We start from the raw sequence: 20529 nt of genomic DNA, 5'->3' as shown, positions 1-20529 counted from the left end.
CTCTTATCCCAGCAGGGCAGCCCCTGAGTGTGTGGTCAGTGGAGAAAGGCCCCTCCCGAGCAGAGGCACGGGAACAGGTGTGAAATGAACCCAGTAAGAGAATGGCATCCTTTCATAAGGGAAGTGAGGAGGTTAAACTGACTGAGAGCTTATAAAACCAGGGCTCTTAGGATATGCTTCAGCTTTGTACAACTTTCCCATGACTCATTTGCTTACTTTGTTCTGATTCTTGTTTGTTTTTTTAAACAGGTATTCTGCCCTCAATGAGGTCAATAAAACACAAGAAAGGAATAGCCGTGTCTTCGTCTATTTCATCACTAAAGTGTCCCGGATGGGAAGTGGAGCATCCTACGTGGGGTTCCATGGAGGTAGGACCAAAACCTTAGTGAATATTTTCATTCAGGTCATGTCTGGTTGCTTTCTCAGGGGGTCCTAAGTGACACAGGTCTGAAATGAATTTGTTTGCTAATTTCAAAAAAGGGGCTTTTTTTGGCTTTTATTTTTTATTAGTCTGTACATAATGGTTGCATTCTGTATGTGGAATTGGTACACATACGTAATGCATCCCAATCATTTTTTCATCCCCTTCCCCTTTTCCCCCATTCTCTTAGTCCCCTTCCCACCTGAAGAAGATCCATCTCTCTGCTTCTTATTATATCCATCTTTTATTTTGCTTTGTTTATACTTTGGGTTTCTCATATGAGAGAAACCATGCTATATTTAAGCTTGTGTGCCTGATTTATTTCATGTAACATTACGGTCTTGAGCTGTATCCATTGTCCTACAAATGACTCAAGTTTTTCTTTATGGCAGAGTAGTACTCCATTGTGTGTAGATACCACATTTTGTTTGTTCATTCATCTAACATGAGCTGTGATGCTATAAACATGTGTATGTATGTATCACTCAAATATGTCTTTATCTCTTTCAGGAAGAGGAGTAGCTGGGTGAAGTGGAATTTTTAGTTTTAGTTTTTTGAGGAATCTCCATACTGATTTCCATAGTTGTACTATGGTTGTACAGTGTAGAAGGGTACCTTCTTCCCCACAGCCTTGGTAGCATTTGTTATTATTTGATTCCTTGATGATAGCCATTCTTTCTGGAGTAAGACGGAATCTCAGTGTTGTTTTAATTTGCATTTCTCTAATGGCCAACAATGTTGAATTTTTAATTTGTTATGATTTTATATGTTGAGTCTTGGTACTGTTTCTTGTGTGATTGGGATTCTGTTCAGAAAATCCTTGCCTACCTCTGTCTTGAAGAGCTGTACCTATTTTATCTTCCAGCAGATTGTGTTGCTGTTTTAATATTTAGATCTTTGATCCATTTTTATTTTAGTTTAGTACATGGTGAGAGATACAGATCTAGATTTCAAACTTCCAAATGTAGTTACTCAATTTTGCCAGCACCATTTATTAAAGAGGCTAGCTTTCCTCCAGTGTATAGTTTTGGCCCTTTTGTCAAAGGTCAGATAGCTGAATGTAAAAGTAGAATGTTAATTCTGACAGTGTTCTCTGCAGGTATAGTTAGGTTTCTCCTGCAGTGTCACTGCTCAAACCCACCCTTGGGATTCTTGCTGCAGCTTCACTTCTTCTCTACTCAGGGGGATATTGGGGGGTGTCCTCTGGCTCCCACCTGTCGTGATTATGTGGATGATTCCGAGATGATCCTCCTGACGCTCATCAGCACTGATTCTTTGTCCCAGTATAGGAAAAGTGCTGTCTTCAATTTACCTCCTTCCCTCTTCCTCTGTGGAATGGTTACCAGCTGTACTAGATATGACAATTGGTATTCTAGAAATAGGAAAAACACTTTACTCTAGTAATTCCATAGATACTGGAAAGCAAACTTCACCAGTGCTTTACATCCCTTCACTGATTATGGTGCAGCAAATACAGTAAGACATATAAAGAATTACAGTAAGATGTGTAAAGAATTACAGTAAGACATATAAAGAATTACAGTAAGATGTGTAATATACATATATTCTTTGCAACTCAGTTATCCGAGGCCTTAAATCTGATATTGACATTGTTGACACGGATAAAATGGGTCCAATGGTTGCTGTTGTGTTCAAGGACTTAGACTTTGGGGATACCAGTCATTCCTCTAGCAGCAGTGTAATTAAAAATCAGGGCAGTAGTACAACACTGCTTATGGCTAACAAGAAGAAACTAGAAAAGATACGAAAAGACTCTGGATGACTTTGTTCTTCACAGGGCTGTGGCGGTCTGTGCACATCGACGACCTCCGGAGATCCACGATCATGGCCTCGGATGTGACCAAGCTGCAGAGTGTCACTATAAGCCAACTGTTCAAGCCAAGAGACAAACCTGAGCGTGAGTCTTGAGGTGGCAGCCTAGGGATTAGAGGTGGGATGACGGGTAGAAGGTGCCAGATGTGGCCACTTTTTTGGCCATTTTGGGGTGTTGGAGGCAGGGCCACCACACTTGCATCACCTTCGAGTCCCTGTACCTGCTCTTCTGCAGGAGCTTGGGACATGTGTGCTGGACTACCTGGTCCACATCCAGAGCACCAGAGCCAAGGGGAAGGTCACACAAGTGAGCACCCATAGCATGTGACCTGCACTTGTGGTTCCTGGGCCAGCCCTTGGCCCTGACTGTGGAGCACTCCCATGGTGGATTTGGGGCTGATCTGCACGATAGATGTCCCCTCCATGGAAGCTCTGGACAGGAAACCTGGTGAGTTCCAGCCTAGACACAGAGTCAGCCAGTGCTGTCCCAAGCCATGACCAGATTGCATTTGCTTTCTATGCAGGAGAAGGCAGCGGGGAGGAAGAGATGGAAACAGAGCCCAGCAGGTCAGGAGAAGCAGCCGAGACTGAAATGGAGGTAAAAAGTTCCGAGGAGATGGAGATCAAACCCTCGGTCCCAGAAGGTGTGGATGTAAGTTCTAGCCCTGTGTTCTCCCCGTGGGCTCTACAGATGTGTCTCTGACCCCCTCCTCCACTAGGAGCTAGAGAAGCCCACACAGCTCGGCAGAGTTTTTATCCTTTTTTCCAGAAGCATTGTGGGAAGTATGAGGGCAGCATCTGGCTTCCCCACTTCACGAGATCTCCTAGCCAGTTTTACACCATTCCTGACTCCCGGGCAGGTGCCCTAGCGTTTGCCCACCCTGGACATGGTACAAGTACAGAACGTGTTTCCCCTGCAGGTGCAAGTCCTGGACACCACCAAGTTGCTGCAAAGCTGCGTGCAGAGCGCTGTGGGAATGCTCAGGGACCAGAACGAGGGCTGTACCCGCAACATGAGGAGAGTTGTCATCCTCCTAAGCCTTTTAAATGAGGATAATGCGTGCAATGGTAGGAGTCATGCCTGTCCCCTGCCCACGCCCCAGTGTGGAGAGAGAAACATATAGGGCTGACTCAGCAGAAGCCATGGACACAGCAGGCATTTCTCATGTTCTGCTTCAGAATTGGCCTGGCCAAAGAACCTGTCAGAGTAGGTCAAGAAGTATGGCAGATGCAGTGCCCATGAGTGAGCCAGCTGTACACCCCTTTACCTTTTTACAGCCTCTTTCTTGAGGGTGTCCAAGAAGCACCTCCATGTTCTTCTGAAGAAGCAAGAAGAGAACCAGCCCTGCAGTTTGAAGGAGTGGGTGAGCAGGGAGGCCTCGGATCTGGAAGCTCTCCAGGAGGCGGGCACCTTCCGGTAAGAGGCAGGTGTGGGCAGGCAGGACAGGGATTTGCACTGCTGCTTTCCACCGAGCCTGAAATGTACCCAGTGGACCTTTGTAAGCCTCAGCAATTGGAAGCTATAGTATTTTTCCACACAAACCCAGAATCAATGTGGATGTGGTTGAGCGAGGGTGTTGGACACTTTTCTCACCTTTTGTATGTTTCAATTTTTTCATAAAAAAAAAAAAAAAAAACTTTTGTTCTGGTAACAAGGCTATGTGTACCAACCTATCAAAAACCATGGAACAGGGCGTCAGTTTAGCTGATTAAAATGGTGCCATGGGGCCAGGGATTTTGCTCAATGGTGCAGCGCCTGCCTGGTGAGCGTGAGGTCCTGAGTTAGATTCCTGGCCCCCCCCACAAAAATAAAATAAATAAAATAAAATAACATGGTGCCAGGTGTGGTGGCACATGCCTGTAATCCTGAGGTAGGAGGATCACGAGTTTGAGGCCAGCCTGGGCTACATAGTGAGTTCAGCCTCAGACTGGACTACGTACTGAGACCTCTCAGAAATACAAACAAGAAATGGGAGATGATGACATGCAGGGAGAGGAGAGAAACCATTTTCCCAAGCGTATGGCTTGAAGTAGCAGTGGCTGCAGAAGTGAGACCTATGAGAATCATTTATTGCCCATGGCCCTTTCCAGCAAAACATGAGCCTTTCCCTCTGGGCCGAGGACCCTTTAGCACTATGTGGCAGAGTAGGAGGGCTACTCTTGTGCCAGGTCCCTGGTGGCATACGCTAGACCCTGGGTCTGCAGGGTGACTGCAGACCTGACCTTGTCACTCTAGCTGGGTTCACTCATCTCTAAGGACAGCAGAGCTTTTCCCTGAGTTCGTCTCCAGGTCTCACCCTGTCCACCGAGCTGTGTTCCAGGTGACCTATGCTTTCTTTTTAAACTTGATCTAGAACAAATTTGCTTCATTCTCTTCATCCTTCTCTTTATTGTAGTATTTTATTTACAACTGATTTTTCTTCTTTTGGTACCAGGAATCGAACTCAGAACCTTGTGCTTGCCAGGCAGGCACTTGTGCCACTTAGTTGTATCCCCAGCCCTACAATTGAGTTTTCTTAAAGCTTTTATTTTTTCTAAATGAATTTGGTCATTTTCTTCATTTGTAGAACCTAGATGACTTGTTTTAGAAAAGCTATATAGAAAATTAAGCAAAGAGCTTCTTCACCTTCTCAGTAAGCAAATTAGTTTATCAGTTGTAGAATATTTATTCCATTTCTGCCTCAAGTTTTAGATACTTCCATTTATTTGGGGGGGTTTTGGTGGGGGATTGAATCCAGGGACTTTGCAGTAAGCTACATCCTCATTCCTCTTTTTTGATGATTTTTTTTTTTTTTTTTGTCTTTTTGATACAGGGTCTCACTATGCAGTTCAGGCTGGTCTTGAGTTCACTTTGTAGCCCATGCTGGCCTCGAACTCACAACAATCCTCCTGCCTCAGCCTCCCGAGTGCTGGGATTACAGGCGTGTGCCACCACGCCCGGCATCCTCTTTTTTGAGACAGGATCTCTCTAACTCACAAAATTGCCCAGACTAGATTTAGCTTCCCACAGTGCTAGATTATAGGCCACCACTACCACACCGGGCCTCTATTCTTATACGCAAAATGGTAAATGTTTCATTTTGTTGTCCTGGCTACCATGTGGTAATTAGGAGACTAGAAGGGTTTTTTGTTTTCTTTTTTGGTCTTTTTGAGACAGGGTCTCACTATGCAGTTCCGGCTGGCCTCAAGCTCACTTTGTAGCCCAGGATGGTCTCGAACTTGCAATGATCCTCCTGCCTCAGCCTTCCGAGTGCTGGGATTATAGGCGTGTACACCACACTTGGCTCGAGATTAGAAGTTTTGCAAGGCTGAGAATGACTAAGCCACAGCAGCCCTGTCCCCAACCTGCAGGCACACCCTGTGGAAGCGGGTCCAAGGCGCTATCACCCCTCTTCTGGCAAGCATGATAGCACTCCTTGACAGAGATACCAACCTGGAGCTGCTGGCTCAGTCAGACTTACCAACCTGGACACGAGACCTTTGGATGTTCATTTTCAGTGACGATAAGCTTCTGGACATTCCACTTGTGCACAACATGAGGTGAGGGAAGACTTTCTTATTTATGGGAAGAGGAAGGTCAGGACCTATACCACCCTTCGTGTGCTCCCCCCATGTGACAGGCTGTGGGTGCTGCTCTCATGGAACCTGGAGTGGGGTGGCAGGCGATGCTCAAGCCCTGTGAGTTTGTTCCTCCTCCATTCTGCTCACCACCCTGCCCTTGGAGCCCCCGGCACCTTTCACAGAGCCAGGAATGGTGCATGCACCGTGCTCCATGTGCAGAGAGGCAGGTGCCAGCCAGAGGACCTAGTTCTACCAGAGACGTTTAGCACCTCGCTCAGTCCCTACCACACTGGTCTGTTTCTGTTTCATCTATGAACAAGGGTTTGATGAGGGGCCTTTCCAGGTCCTTGTCTGCGAACCCTGGCCTGGGAAGCAGACCAGCAGCAGTCTGTAGCCCTCGGCACCTTGCTTTATCTTGCTCTGTGTGTGTGGTGCTGGGGCTCAAACTCAGGGCTTCATTCACGCACGGCAAGTGCTCTCTCCTGTTGAGGCACACCCCAGCCCCAGCCTCGTCTCTGAAGACTGAAGGAAGTGGCTCAGGGGGTGCATGTTGTATGGAGTTTCAAGCGTTACAGTTAAATGGGCCCATAGTAATCCAGGTTCTTGTGTACACCAAGGGAAGGATTGCCAAGCATATATACCCAGTAATAAGTAGTAACCAGCTAAATTTATTGATGATCAGAGAAAGTTGTACTCAGGGCCAGACCGTGCCAAAGAAATATAACACAAACCAAGAAAGCTGCTGGGGTAACAGAAAAGCACTACATACGGGTCAAAAGTAGCAATAGCAACAGGAAAAAGGGGGCCAACAACTTGGGCTTTCACAGTTTAAGGGCACCTCTGCTTTAGGTGCTTCCCTCTGAGTCTGGATGTGATTGACAGGGATGATTGACAGGGCACTTAGCACATAGGCTCATACCAGAATGTACTGATCTTAGTTATATTTGTGAGATATAGTGCATGTTTGCAAGCTTGTAATGGGGTGGAAGTGGGGTAAAGGTAACCAGAAGGTCAGGCTAGGACCTGCAGGGTGCTCTTGCCTAGGGCATTGGTGATGTCCTATTTTCCACCACCTCTCTTAGGACAATGGAAGCAGGAACAGCCGCAGGGTATGGTTTAGTATTGAATGTAGGGAAGGAAGTGGCTCTCAGCTCTGATGTTTCTGATTGTATTAAAGGGACATCTCATGAACATACTCTCGGTCCTTGTTGCAGATCTAGGAGTGACATGCCCTCCATCCTGGTGCAGAACTACATGGCTGGGAATGCCTCCAATGTCGTCCCCTTTAGCTGGAGAATCAAGGACTACCTGGAAGAGCTGTGTGTCCAGGCTCAGTACATCACGGATGCCAAAGGTGAGGTTCACTGTGCGGAGGTAAACCAGTCCTCGTTTGCAGACATCCTGCTGCTGGCACCAGGGTGACCTTTTTTTTTTTTTTTTTTTTTTTTTCTGGTACTGGAAATCGAACTCACGACCTTGCTCTTGCCAGGCAGGCGCTGTGCTGCTGAGCTAAATCCCCAGCCCCAGGGTGGCTTTTAAGTTCCTAATTTAAGTACTTTGCAGGTGGGAGAGCCTCAAGTTCATGTCATTTCTTCATTTTAAAACTTGTGCTGAAGGAGTGTCTCCAGTTATATTTATGAGATGTAGTACATATTTACAAGCCACTAAGTCACACAGCAAGGGGGTCTTATGCTCAGCCAGGGATCTGGTGAATTGGGATATGCTCTGGCTGGGAGAGAGTTTGTTACCTGTGCTCATTGCTGGTTGTTCTCATTCTGAGGCACCTGCACAACTCAGGCAGGGGACTGAGGTGCTATTCCTGTTAAGCTTCCTCAGCAAATAGGATCAACTGGAGTGTAACATCCTCCTCCATGCTGTCACCTCTGTTCCTCCTGAGTGACACAAGCCAGATGGCCCTGCACTCTGCCTGGCTGTCCCGTGCCAAGGGGTCTGGCCATAGCATTCTAGAAAAACAAATGGCAGCATGGTGTTTTAGGAAATGTCGTCATTCATAATGTGAAATCACCTTCTCAACATTTACGCAGTACTCACTGGTCAGTCTGCTCAAAGGTAACCTTGTCCCTCAAGGTCAGCTTCATGCCACTTTGTGAACCAGCGTGACCCAGCCTGGCTCATGATGAGTGGCCATTTTCCTTTTCAGGGCAACACCCTTCATGGTCCTGCTTGTCTGGGACACCATGCAACCTGGGACCCACCCCCAACCATCTACCCTTAGCCAGATCTCTCTGGTGTGCTTTCTCTCACCCCAGCCCTTGAGGAGCAGCCCACACATTCCTGATTCTCTTGGAACTGGGGTTCCTGTTCCCTGTTCTAATGTGACAGACTCATCTATCTCAGACTCTATCTCCTGCTGGGGCTAGCTTGGCTCTTGCTGCCTTAAATGTAATATGAATCATGCCTTTCTTTCTGTTCCCCCATTGTTTCAACAGTGTACATTTCTACCATTTACAGTAAGGTCAGGTGGCAGGTGCCATATGCACCTGAGCTGGGCTTCAACAGGCCCCCGCCGCTGCCCCTGCTCATGCTCTCCTGCTCAGTGCAGTGAGCTCTTCTGAGAACTCATATCTCTCTCTCCCTCTCTCTCTCCCCTTCTCCCTCTCCCCCTCCCCCTCCCCTTCCCCTCCCTCTCTGTCTCTCTCTCTGTCTCTCTCTCTCTCTCTCACTTGCTCTTTGGCTTCCTCCCTGCAGGACTGCCGCAGAAGTTCGTGGACATCTTCCAGCAGACACCTCTGGGTCAGTTCTTCACTCAGCTCCCCGAAGAGCAGCAGCTGGAGCTCCTACACAGCTACTCAAAAGACTTCCTGCTCCTGACCATGAAAGTGTCCAGCTTGGAGGAGCTGAAGGTAGATGCCTGCTCCAGTCATACATGGGCCTTGTCCAGGGTAAACCACAGGCAGTGCAGGAGTGCGTTCTCAGCTCCCAAGAGCTGGTGCTGTGGTTGGTGGGGAAAAGAGTAAGAATTGTGCAGACTATGCACTCAGATGGGTTCCTGACTGTGAACCCAGAGCCAGAACCTTCTCTGTTCCTTCAGAAGTCCTTCAATGTAAATTTAGTTTTCTTAAAGGATATTAAGGTAAATATTTGACTGACCCCATAAGGTAAGAATAATAAACGAGGTTCACTGGAAAGACTGATACCTTGGACTGTGTAAAAGCCTTCACACTTCAGTACACAGAAAAGGAAGGAGATAAATCCAAGGGGGACAAGTGCTATAACCAATGTGACAAAAGGTTAATGAAGTGTTTTTAGAAATCAGTAAAAACATAACCTCACTTTAAAAGTGGGTAAAAGTTACAAGCCACCTGTTAGAATAATAATTATACAAGCACACTTGTTTACTTCACTAGAAAGCAAAGCACAGCTGGTTCTCAGATCCCTCTTCTACCTGTTCATTTGGAAAAATGGGTTTTTAAAAAGGACAGTAGTCAGTGCTGTGAGGGGAGGGACCAGTGGCACTTGGGAATCCATGTGGCTGGTCCAGTTGGAGCTGTTGCATCTGCCTGTACCAGTGTCATCAGAGATGGAGACAGATATTTCCAGGAATGTTCTTTTCAGCCTAGTTTCAAATAACAAAGAATTAGGAACAACTTAAATGTCTAAAAACTGAAGCAGGAACAAATGTGCCTATTTGCAAAATGGTTGTTTTTTGCAGACACTGAAAATAATGTTTACAAGCTGAGTGTGGTATACACCCGTGATCTCAGGTACTGAGGAGGCTGAGGCAGGAAGACTGCAAGTTCGGATCCTGTCTGGACATCTTCTGAAATAATTTCAGAAAGGGCTGGGGATGTATTTTAGTGGTGAAGCACCCCTGGGTTTTTTGTTGTTGTTCTTGTTGTTTTTTGGTGGACAAGGCTTTTCTATGCAGTTCAGGCTGGCCTTGAACTCACTGTGTAGCCCAGGCTGGCCTCGAACTCACCTCAATCCACCCGCCTTAGCCTCCTGAGTGCTGGGATTACAAACATGTACCACCATGCCCGGCTTGCCCCTGGGTTGAATCCCCAGTACCACTCCCGCCCAGTTTTTCCCCTAAATGCACTTAATGATAGTTGTGTGTTCATAAGGCTATACCGAGTGAAAAAAGCCAGGAGTACCGTAGTCTTTGAGGATGATAGTGAGGATGACAGTGAGGAAAGGCATGGATATGAAAATGGCTGAGGATCCCACCACAAAGAAACAGAGAGGTCACAATAGGAAGTCGGATTTTTAATTTTCTTTTCTGCAGTTTTTTAAAAGTTCTTATTTTCCATGGGAAAACATATCTTTATAACCTAAAAGTGCAACTGAGAGCCTCTGTTGTCCTCAGTTCCTGCAGATGGCCTTGTGGTCCTGCCTGAGGGAGCTGCAGATGGTGCCAGGAACGCCTGAGGGTAGACTGTCCTTGCCGTGGGTGCACCTGGCCTACCAGTACTTCAGGACACGGCTGCAGAACTTCTCCCGCATCTTGACCATCCATCCCGCAGTCCTGCGCAGCCTCAGTGAAGATCCACCAAAGCACAACTTGGCTGGCTGCGAGATGGTATGGGCCCTCCCTGTGCTGAGGCATGTCAGACGATTGGCCTCTTTTCTGGGAGCAGAGGCATATGGGTCTGTGTCCCAGATGGGAGACTTCGCAGGCATGTGGGTCACGGAGCTCAGAGTTGTTTCAAACACATCTAACTAAGGCTTCCTACACCCCAGGACGCCACAGAGTAGTTTCCAAGCCTGGAACACAGAGCACCGTGCTGGGCTAACCACGGGGCCGTGGCCTGAGGATACAGCAGCTAAATAATGGGCAGGGAAGGGCCCCTGCTGTCCCACAGGACTGTTTTCTTTCCAGACACTGGACGCATTTGCAGCAATGGCCTGTGTGGAGAAGCTGACAGAAGACACCCTGAAGCCCACTCCCCAGGCCTGGCTGCAGCTGGTAAAGAACCTGTCCACACCCCTGGAGCTCATCTGCTCTGATGGGTACCTGCAAGGCAGCGGGGACATGACCAGAGTTCTCATCAGGGAGGTCAGGTGAGAACCTGGGACTCATCCTCTCATCCTGTGCCCACCAGTAGCTGCCATGTCCTGGCACATCCACACCGGGGTGAGCAGGCACACCTCCATGGGTAGGATTTTCCCTTCACACCCTACTTCATAGGCACTGAACCCTGGGAAGTGCCCAGAGTCTCATTAGACACCAAAGGAAACCTGCAAGAGCAGGACCGCTGTGTCCTGCTAGCCAGGGAGTGTTAGCCGGTCCTTATTGTGAGGCCCTTTAAGGGTCACTGTGACAACAGGGAATAGTCAAAAAGGACAGCAAGGACAAGACGGCAAGTGGAGAGGGGCAGACCATCAGGCTGGACTTTAGAGCAAGGAGGGACTTAGCAGGGGCAGGGCTAGTGGGCCTCGGTGGCGTTGAACACAGGACACTGAGCCTTGTGTGAGCTGAGTATCCAAGGGACAGTACATATCCAGGTAATGATCCTCCCGCTGGCCTTGTCTTCTCATCCTCCTGGACCTGCTATCTCTTTCTCTCTGCTCCTCATGTCCTGAGCTCTCTTGTCAGCTGAGCAAATGACTTTCCTCTTTTGACAGAAACCAGTGGAATCGCATCTTCTCTGTTTCGCTCTTTGTGGAGCACGTACTGCTAGGGATCAAAAGCCAGGTACCTTCGTTGAGCCAGCTGGTGACCAAGTACGTCTTCCAGCTGGACAAGGTGAGTCCTGGGGCTGGTCTCAGCTATGGATGTGAGTCCATGTTTGGCAGGATGAAACGTCACCAAGGCACCCTCACAGGTAACTGGCCTTGCTCTGTCCTCTTGCCATGATACCCAGCAGTGCTGGGTGAAAGGAAAATGATTTCAGTAACTGACCACTACATTTCCAGTGTTTGGTTGTCTGTTAACCCTCCTCTTTGGTACGTCAAGGTATATCATTAAGGCCCCAGTGCCGGGATAGAAATGATAATGGGGTGTTTGAGGAGGGATGCAGAAACTGGCTGTAGTGGCCACCCCAGAGCAGATGAGCAGCCTAGCTCCTGGAGAGCAGTCTCCAGTGCCATGGTGAGGATGACAGCGATGCAGGAGATGACACTCTGGGGTTGGAGCCTTCATGATACGGTGCTATTAGTGGAACCAAAGGAGCAGGAAGCCATTATGCCTCTGCCTTCAGGCAACTTTAACAAAGCCAAAGATGCTGCAGCACAGTGGTCTTGTACAAAAAGCCACTGTTGTGGGATTCTCTCAGAGAGGCTGGACACCAAGGCTTTTTCCAGGAAGTAGCTTTGTTTGTACTAGAATGGGCCCAGCGGATTCGTATCCAAAGGCTGAGTGTCCAGCATGGCGGGGTCTTACCCTTTATAGACTTCTTGGGTCTTTGTCTCCCTTCTATGGTAACACACTAAGAAACTGCAGCCAGGCTGGGTACAACCTATGTTACATAACTGTACTAGAGCTATGCATGAACACATAGGAGCTAATTGTGCCACATCAACTTTGTCTACTCTAAGAAAGTCCATAGTCCTTGAAGGTCTACATTTTTGATGGTTCACATTCCCTAAGGCGGGAGGCTCTGCCACATTTTTTAGGGAGGAGCCCTACCACACCACCAACTGAGTGAGCGAGCTGTCCACCAGCAATGCCACGCAGTGTAGCACAGACTCTGCGTCTCTCACCCATGACCTCACCCCATAACTTTCCCATGAGCACACCTAAGAGGATCACAAGTTTGAGGCTAGGGAAGTGGAGAGAGATGGTAGAGATGGTAGAGACAGATTCCCTGGTGTGTGGTCTGCTTTCCTGGGTGTCACACACAACAGTTGATTTTGACACAGATCACCAGGGCCTGTCTGTCACAACCGTGTCCTTACAATCCACCACCCAACCTCCAGGCCCCTGCAATATGTTTTTTTATGTTGTAAAATATACTAGCGTGAAATGTACTATCACCACACCACCATCCAGCTCCAGAACTTTTTCATCTTTCCAAACTTAACTCTGTCCCCATTAAACACTAACTTCTCATTCCTTCCTCCCCAGCCCTTGGCAACTGCCATTCTACATTTCTATCTCTAGGAGTTTGACTACAGAGGGATCTGACATAGCAAGTTGTACAGTATTTGTCTTTTTGTGTCTGTTTTATTTCACTTACATCATGTTTTCAGGGTTCATCTTTGCTGTAACAGGTGTCAAGAGTTTCCTTCCTTTTCAAAGTTGAATAAGATTATATCGTATGGATGGGCCACACTTTGTTATCCATTCCTCTGTTGACAGATACTTAGGTTGCTCCATCTTACAATAATTCTGTGTTTAACTTTGAGGGCCTACTTCACTGTTTTCCATGTTTATTTTAGTATCTCCTTCCCCAGCCCCACCCCTGTTGCTGCACTGGAGTTTGAACCCAGGTCCTCTCCTTGAATTGCGTGCTTGGTCCTTTTTATTTTTTGAGATAAAGGTTCACTAAGTTGCCCAGGATACCTCAAAGTTGGCAATCCTCCTGCCTCAGGCTCCTACGTAGCTGGGAATCCAGGCATGCCATAACAAATTCCATTATACATTTCTACCAGCAGTGCACAAGATTCCAGTTGCCTTACATCCTGGCCAATACTTGTTCCATTTTTTTATAGCCATCCTAATGGGTGTAAAGGAGTAGTTCACCATGGTTTTGGTTTGCATTTCCATAATGACCAAGGATACTGAGTGTCTTAGTAACTTTACTCATTGTTGAGACAAAGTATCCAACACCCAAAACTAAAGGAAGAAAAGTTTATTTTTGCTCATAGTTTGTAGAGGTTTCAGGCCATGGTCAGCAGGCTCCAAGACAAGGCAGCATGGCAGAGGGGCATCACAGAGGAGAAACAGTCCATGGCAGGGCAAGCAGGATGCAGCAAGCAGCAAAGCAAGCCAGCCTCCTTTCTGTCCCTGTATATTCCATCCAAGCCACCCACACTGAATGTGGGGGTTCTGTCTTTAGTAAATTCTTTTGGCCACACCCAGAACTATGCTAATTCCAATCAGTGGGCTAATTTAGTACCACACACACCCTTAATCCTAGCATCACACACCCTAGATCCAGCCACCTCCAAACTCTACCTGTGAACACATGAAGCTTTGGTGGGACCTCTAGATACAAGCCATAACACTGAGCATCTTTTCATGTGCTTTTGGAGCATTTATATCTTGTCTTTGGAGCAATATCTAACTAAACTCTCTGCCAATTGTTTGAATTGGGTTGATAATAAACAAATGGAATTTAACCAGGTATTAAGGCCACACAACATGATCCTGGGAATTCAAGGAAGGCTTGAAATATTTAAATCTATATGTGTTAACAGGCATGTAATTTAAAACGTAAATTCTATAAACAATCATTTCAAGATTTGGAAAAGATATTCTTGGCAAACTAAGAACAGGGAACTCTTTTTGCTTAATCTTATCACGCACAGTGGAATACTTAACATGAAACACCTATGCAAGCATCATGCCTAACCACAAACCTCCAGAAACATCATTAAACTTACTCCTATTGTTGAAGATGTATTCATCCTACCAACTGATGTTTCCATTTCTAGATATATCCTGAAGAAACTCTCCTTTTTTCTCTTTCTTTGTTTTTCAAAATTGCTGATATTTCTTAAAGGTTATTTGTGTATTCAAAGGTGGTTATAATATTTTTATTGTTACATAATAAATTATTATGTAGAGTTTGAAGTATCTCATAATGAAGATGGGGTGGACCTAAAAAGAAAAGAGCAGAGAAAAAAATCATCACAGGTGGCATTTGTATAAAGTGTGCAAAATTATCTGGGCATGGTGGCATATACCTATAATCTTAGTACTTAGGAAGCTGAGGCAGGAGGATTACAAGTTCAAGGCCAGCCTGTCAAACTAGGTGTCCCCAGCCTGTTCCTCTGCTGCTGGGACACACTCCTCACCTGGCCACCACCCTTTCTCCACTCTGCCCGGCCACTCACACCTCTTCATCACCACCTTTCTCCCCAGTGTCTTCAGGAGAACTCAGACATCAAGACTCACAGGCCTTTTGTAGCTGTAATGACCACTCTTTGTGAATGCAAAGAGCAAGCCAGCAATACCTTTTCCAGGTGAGATCTGTGGCCTGTGACCTGTGGAGGCTAGAACACTATGCTTCTGGGGGCGTCACTCATGGCCAGCTTCACTGCCTCCAGACTAATTGCCTTCCCTGTTCCAGGTTTGGTATTCACCCGTGCCCCATCTGCCTGGGAGATACACAGGACCCCGTGTGCCTGCCTTGTGACCATGTGTACTGCCTGGCTTGCCTCCGAACCTGGCTGGCCCCTGGGCAGATGCTCTGTCCTTACTGCTTAACGGCCCTGCCAGACAGCTTCTCTCTGACTATTTCTCAAGAGCACAGGTAAAGCTCCCTCTTAGAAAGCTCTCCTCTTTTTTCAAATATAATACTCAGAAATGTAATCACTACTAACCATCATTTGATAGCAAGCCTGCCTACAGAGGGCTTTGGAAGAGCCACTGGCACCCACATAGTTTCCTAGATGTCAGGGCCATTGAGTTCATCACTCTGCCAGATGTCTACACATATCGACATGGAGACAGGAAGATCATATGACCAGAAAGTCATAAATTAAAGCCCTTGAAAAGAGAGCCATGGGATTTACATAGAGCTGGTCTTTTTCTCCTCCATACTGGGGCTAGGCCCAGGGCCTCGCACATGCCGGGGAAGTAAGTGCTCTCCACAGATCTCTGTGCAGAGCCCCAGTGTATGACCTTCTGCTGGGTAAGGCCATACATGTTCTCTGGCTTGAGGGTGACACCAGTTCTCACCTGGCTTCACAGTGGGAAAGCATCCTAGCCCTGGGCCTTACTTCCTCTGTGATTGCTTTTCCTTCCTTTCCCTCCCAACAGAAGGGTCTTTTGACATGTTTTAGACATACAAGGGGACCACTGGCGGGGCCAAGTGACCTAGCCATTCCTAGGAAGAGATGAGGCAGATGCTCTCTGTTGTTATTTTGACAACCAGCACATGGAGCTACCAGCACCTGTTTACTTAAAACTGAAATGTTGTCCCAGTCTCTGACCACTCTGCATGGAGAGATGTGGGGTCCTGTGACGGAGCCTCTCCTCTGTTCCCAGAGAGGCCGTGAGGAAGCATGCCCACTTCCGGCGCATGTGCAACAGCTTCTTCGTGGACCTGGTCTCCACCATGTGCTTCAAGGACAATACTCCTCCTCAGAAGAGTGTGATCGACAGCCTGCTGTCTTTGCTCTTCATACAGAAAGAGATCCTGAGAGACACCCTACAGAGTGAGTGGGTTTCTTCTTGTAGCCCAGAGCTCGGTTTTTCTCCCCCTTGTACTGTAACTGAACAGTGGCTCCCACTTTCTGGCCACAGGGCGCCGTGAACACACAAAATCTCTTTCCCCATTTGACGACGTTGTGGATAAGACCCCTGTCATCCGCTCCGTGGTGCTAAAGCTGCTGTTGAAGTACAGGTAGGTGCGGTTCACTGGAAGGTTCTATAGAGCTTTAGCTTCATTTGTGCCATCAGGTCTTTGCCCAGGCCACCAAATGTCCCTCTCAGGACACAGAGCTGGGTTGTGGTTGGGGAAATGCTCCCTTTGGTGTGAGGGAATCTGGCTTGTGTTGCTGGGCTGAGGTACAGGTGCATGTGTAGCAAGAGAACAGCTTGCCACCTAGGGACCAAGGGATGGGTCACTGAGCTCAGAACTGTTTTTGAAATAACACTGACAGGACAGTATTTACCTTTTTCAACAATATTTGCCTTTTTCAACACAATGGTATTCGCAGTAGCTTTCCCAAAGCACAGGCTGGTGAGCATTGGCCTCTCAGCACAGAGGAGATGGTAGCAGGAGTGGTTTGCGTGCCTCAGTGCACACGGAGTCTCCCAACATGTTGGTTTCACTTCCTAAATCTTGACCCTCCATACAACTTCATATTGTTTGCAGAAACGGGAAATTCACACAGCAAACCCTAGCTTAGTACCAAAGGACAATATATATCTCAGAAAGTCTCTCAAGATGAGGCCAGCTAAAAAATCTAAAAAACAAAAAGATGAGGCCAAGTAGCCTGTGCCTAATGAGTGACTCTCAGGCCACAGGGTGAAGCTCTTAAGTGAAAATTAAAGTGTTAGAAAACTCTATGTTGAGCTGGTTAGTTAGCTTTCTAATACTTAGATTTTTGAGGTGATTTGTTGTGATATCAATGCATTTGGGTGAAGTATTTTTGTCTCCAATGTGTAGAATAAAAATGTGTCAGCATTGCAAGATTTGCCTAGCTCAGCAAACCAGGACTTTTCAAATGATCAGTGCTTGATGTCACAAAAGAAAGATACAGGGGCTCAAAGGTAGAGGGTTTGTCTAGTGTATGGTGAGGCCCTGGGTTCAATCTCTGGCACTGGGGAAAAAAAAGTCCATTTCAATTGTAATGTTGACCATCTGACTTTAATATAATTTACTATGACAACTGGTCTAATAACAGTGTCAGGTTCCACAACCAATGTTTAAAAACAATTGCTTATCAAGTCTCAGTAATGTATCAAAGAAGATATGCACAGTTAGCTGCCAATATTTCTCCTTTTCTAACTACATCATATGTGAGGTCAGAATTTCTTCATATACTTTTACAGAACTGATTGGAGTCAGAGGTAGGTATGGGAAATCAAATGACCTCTGTTAAGCCAGTCATTAAAGAGATTTGCAAAACAAACTTCGAAAAATGTGATTATTTGAATAAGTAACAGGTTTATTCTTGTTGTCATTAATGAGTCATTAATTATTTTTGGAAGTTTTTAGTTTTAATTTCTGATACCATTAGTATTGATAGATACAACCCATACAGACAAAATCTCCTGTGGTTATCAATAATTGTTAAAAAAAAAAAAAAGTTGCTAAGCATGTGAAAGGATCTTGAGACTAAAACATTTGAGAACAGCTTATCTAATATATGGAATTTCACACTGTAGTAATTGTCCTAATATATTTTTATAAAGTTAATGTGATATATATATATAAATTCTTTCATTGCTGGGACAAAATACTGGACCTCTCTAGGTTAAAGGAGGAGAAGTTTATTTTACCTCACAGTGTGTAGAAGTTTTGATTCATAGTTTGCTGGATCAAAGGAGGTTGGCATGGCAAAGAAAAAGAGCTTGTGGTGTGGTAGGTAGAAAACAGCAGGACTTCCTTCTTTCCCTTTTTATTCCATCCATGCTATCAGCATATTGGTTGGTACCACCTACAGCCAGAGTGGGTCTTTCCTCTTTGATAAATCCATCATCCACACCCAGAACTATGCTAAACCAATCAGAAACTAATTCAGTATCACGTATTCTTCTTTTTTTTTTTCCTGTCTTTTGGAGACAGCATCTCGCTATGAGTTCAGGCTGGCCCTTGAGCTCACTTTGTAGCCCAGGCTGGCCTCAAATTCGAATTTGCAATGATCCTCCTGCCTCAGCCTCCCAAGTGCTGGGATTACAGGCATGAGCCACCACACCCAGCTACAGTATCCTGATCCAGTGTCACACACATGATCAGTCACTCCCAGAAGCCCCATCTCCTAGCACATGAAGCTTGGGGGGACATCTAGATATGAGTCACAACATGTAGTATACATTTACACATACCCAGATGGATAGACTACAGATTGATAGATAGGTGCTTTCTTTTGTAAGATAAGTCTCAAGATCCCATGTAACTGAGAATAATAATTTTTTTCTGTCCACAGTTTTCAGGATGTGAAGAATTACATTCAGGACTACCTATCCCTGCTAGAGAGCAAAACATTCATCTTAGAAGACAAAACTGAACTATATATGCTCTTCATCAACTGCCTAGAGGTAAGCTGGCTGTTACTTCCCTGGGTCCCTTGAGCAAAGTATCTGAACAGTGTAGTCTGTGCAATGAAAAACTGTTTAAGGAAAACAGCATATTGTTTTAGTCAGTACAGTGATCAGATGCTCTGTTTGTAGGGGGATGGAGTTCCTTAGCTCTGAGCAACTATATATGCAGTCATGAGCTTCTTAATGACATTCTGGTCACCTGCTATTGACAGTGAGATGATAGCACCTAGTGCCACCGAAGCTATCTTCTTTTGTGTAAGTGTGCTCTGGTATCTGCACAACCATCCTCTTAGCCATGCCCTTCTCAAAAGCTGCATGGTTGTTGTGGGGTGCAAGGGCATGTAGCCATCCATGTGCACACAGCCTAGGAGAAGGCACCACTGAAGTCAACAAAGGTTATCACCAGGTGCTGAGATTATGAATACTTCTTATTGTTGTCATATTTTATTCCCAAAATGTTTACACTACATATGAAACAAACTGGACAATACAAAAATGTTTCTTTTTCTTTCCCCTAAAATAGAAAGGGATATTAGTTTCCCATGAGTAAAAAGATTTACATTCAGATCTATGATATTGTTTGTTTCCTTTATCTCTGTAGAAGCCTGCTGTGTGATAGTAGGCTTACCTCTTAGAAAGAATTGTGTCCTTTGCTTTCTTGTTTTCTGTTTCTTAGGATTCAATGCATGAGAAGACCAGTTCTTGCTCCAGGAACAATGAGCTGAGCTACCTGAGAGAGGAAGCCAATTTCCTCCAGTTGTGCTCCCGTACGAGACATGGCCAGGAATCTGCCACTGTGGCCTCCATCGAGTACCTGCAGGAGTTGGCCAGGATCCGCCTGTGTCTCGACAGGGCTTCTGACTTCCTCACGGAGTTACCCGAACATCCAGGCACGTCTATTATTTAGCTCAAAGTATGGGAAGCCTGTTCTAGAGGCGATCCTAGTTTTCCCTGCACCTTTTTTCTGGGTGTGTTCTGCACCATTGGTCCCTACATCACTCTTGCCCTGATCTTTCAGAGCTGGCTGAGGAGCGGCAGCGCTACCTGCAGAAGGTGCAGCAGTTCTGTGTCCGCAGCGGCAACGACTGGTACCGTGTGTACCTAGTGAGAAAGCTCTCCAACCAGCGTGGGATGGATTTTGTGCAGAGCTTCTCCAGGCAGGACCACCCCTGCCACTGGGTGTTTCCCAAAGAAGTCATCACAGAGCAGGTGTGATGTGGGTCACCTAAGACATGGGGAACCCTACAGGACACCCAAGCTGGACCTGGTGCAGCCACCCCTGCATGCTGCCCCCCATTCCAAAATGGAGATGGGCATGTGTCTGTCTGATCTTTGTCTCTGTACTCCAGCAGAGGTTTAGCTCTCTTGCCATATGGCATGGGAGGCATGCGCACGTGTGCACACATGAGTATGTGTGTTTCTGGTTTGCTGCTTGCTTTCAGAGTTTACGTAGGCATCCTCCTTATCATATTAGACACAGTAAAAGAATCTTTGCACAGCCTTTGCTTTGAGCAAATGGACAGTGGCTCAACTTGCAGGGTTGTCATTGTAACCTCTGCCAGGCAGAGACAGGAGGACTGAGAAGGACACATGATTGCACCAAGTTTGGCTTTAGGCCCTTTCAGCTTCCTTTCCTGGTACTCAGCAATTAGAGTGGCCTTACTGACACAGCCCTGGGGTTACAAAATGGCACTAGAAATTCTGGCATTTTTATGTTAGCAACTGCGGCTCAGAGGTGACAATGACACATTGTGTGTCATCTGGGCTTGGTGTGGTGCTGTGAATAGAAAAAGCCACCAGCTAGAAAATCAGCATGGCCCCTCCCTGGACTCTTCACCCATTGCAGAGACTGCTTTCCCCCAGAGAGCCCTGG

At 46.4% G+C, this 20529-nt stretch overlaps 1 protein-coding gene across 3 annotated transcripts in view; it reads left to right on the top strand.

The window, feature by feature from the left end:
• Rnf213 (ring finger protein 213) overlaps window positions 1-20529 on the top strand; it is a 100025-nt gene that overhangs the window by 58850 nt on the left and 20646 nt on the right. For 2 of the 3 annotated variants that reach the window (XM_013506013.1, XM_013506015.1), the window contains 18 exons: window positions 250-368; window positions 2220-2339; window positions 2779-2906; window positions 3175-3322; window positions 3533-3671; window positions 5606-5794; window positions 7030-7169; window positions 8525-8679; window positions 10143-10355; window positions 10656-10837; window positions 11402-11522; window positions 14805-14905; window positions 15013-15195; window positions 15933-16102; window positions 16191-16290; window positions 18542-18653; window positions 19333-19546; window positions 19675-19865. In XM_013506013.1, the coding sequence (XP_013361467.1) occupies window positions 250-368; window positions 2220-2339; window positions 2779-2906; window positions 3175-3322; window positions 3533-3671; window positions 5606-5794; window positions 7030-7169; window positions 8525-8679; window positions 10143-10355; window positions 10656-10837; window positions 11402-11522; window positions 14805-14905; window positions 15013-15195; window positions 15933-16102; window positions 16191-16290; window positions 18542-18653; window positions 19333-19546; window positions 19675-19865 (2725 nt within the window). The remainder of the gene's footprint in view (window positions 1-249; window positions 369-2219; window positions 2340-2778; window positions 2907-3174; window positions 3323-3532; window positions 3672-5605; window positions 5795-7029; window positions 7170-8524; window positions 8680-10142; window positions 10356-10655; window positions 10838-11401; window positions 11523-14804; window positions 14906-15012; window positions 15196-15932; window positions 16103-16190; window positions 16291-18541; window positions 18654-19332; window positions 19547-19674; window positions 19866-20529) is intronic. The other variant, XM_013506014.1, reaches the window with a different exon arrangement.

Source organism: Chinchilla lanigera, unplaced genomic scaffold, assembly GCF_000276665.1.
Source record: "Chinchilla lanigera isolate Chin_1 unplaced genomic scaffold, ChiLan1.0 scaffold00105, whole genome shotgun sequence".
In the NCBI taxonomy this organism is placed as follows: Eukaryota; Metazoa; Chordata; class Mammalia; order Rodentia; family Chinchillidae; genus Chinchilla; species Chinchilla lanigera.
This window is presented reverse-complemented; position numbering and strand designations above follow the sequence as displayed.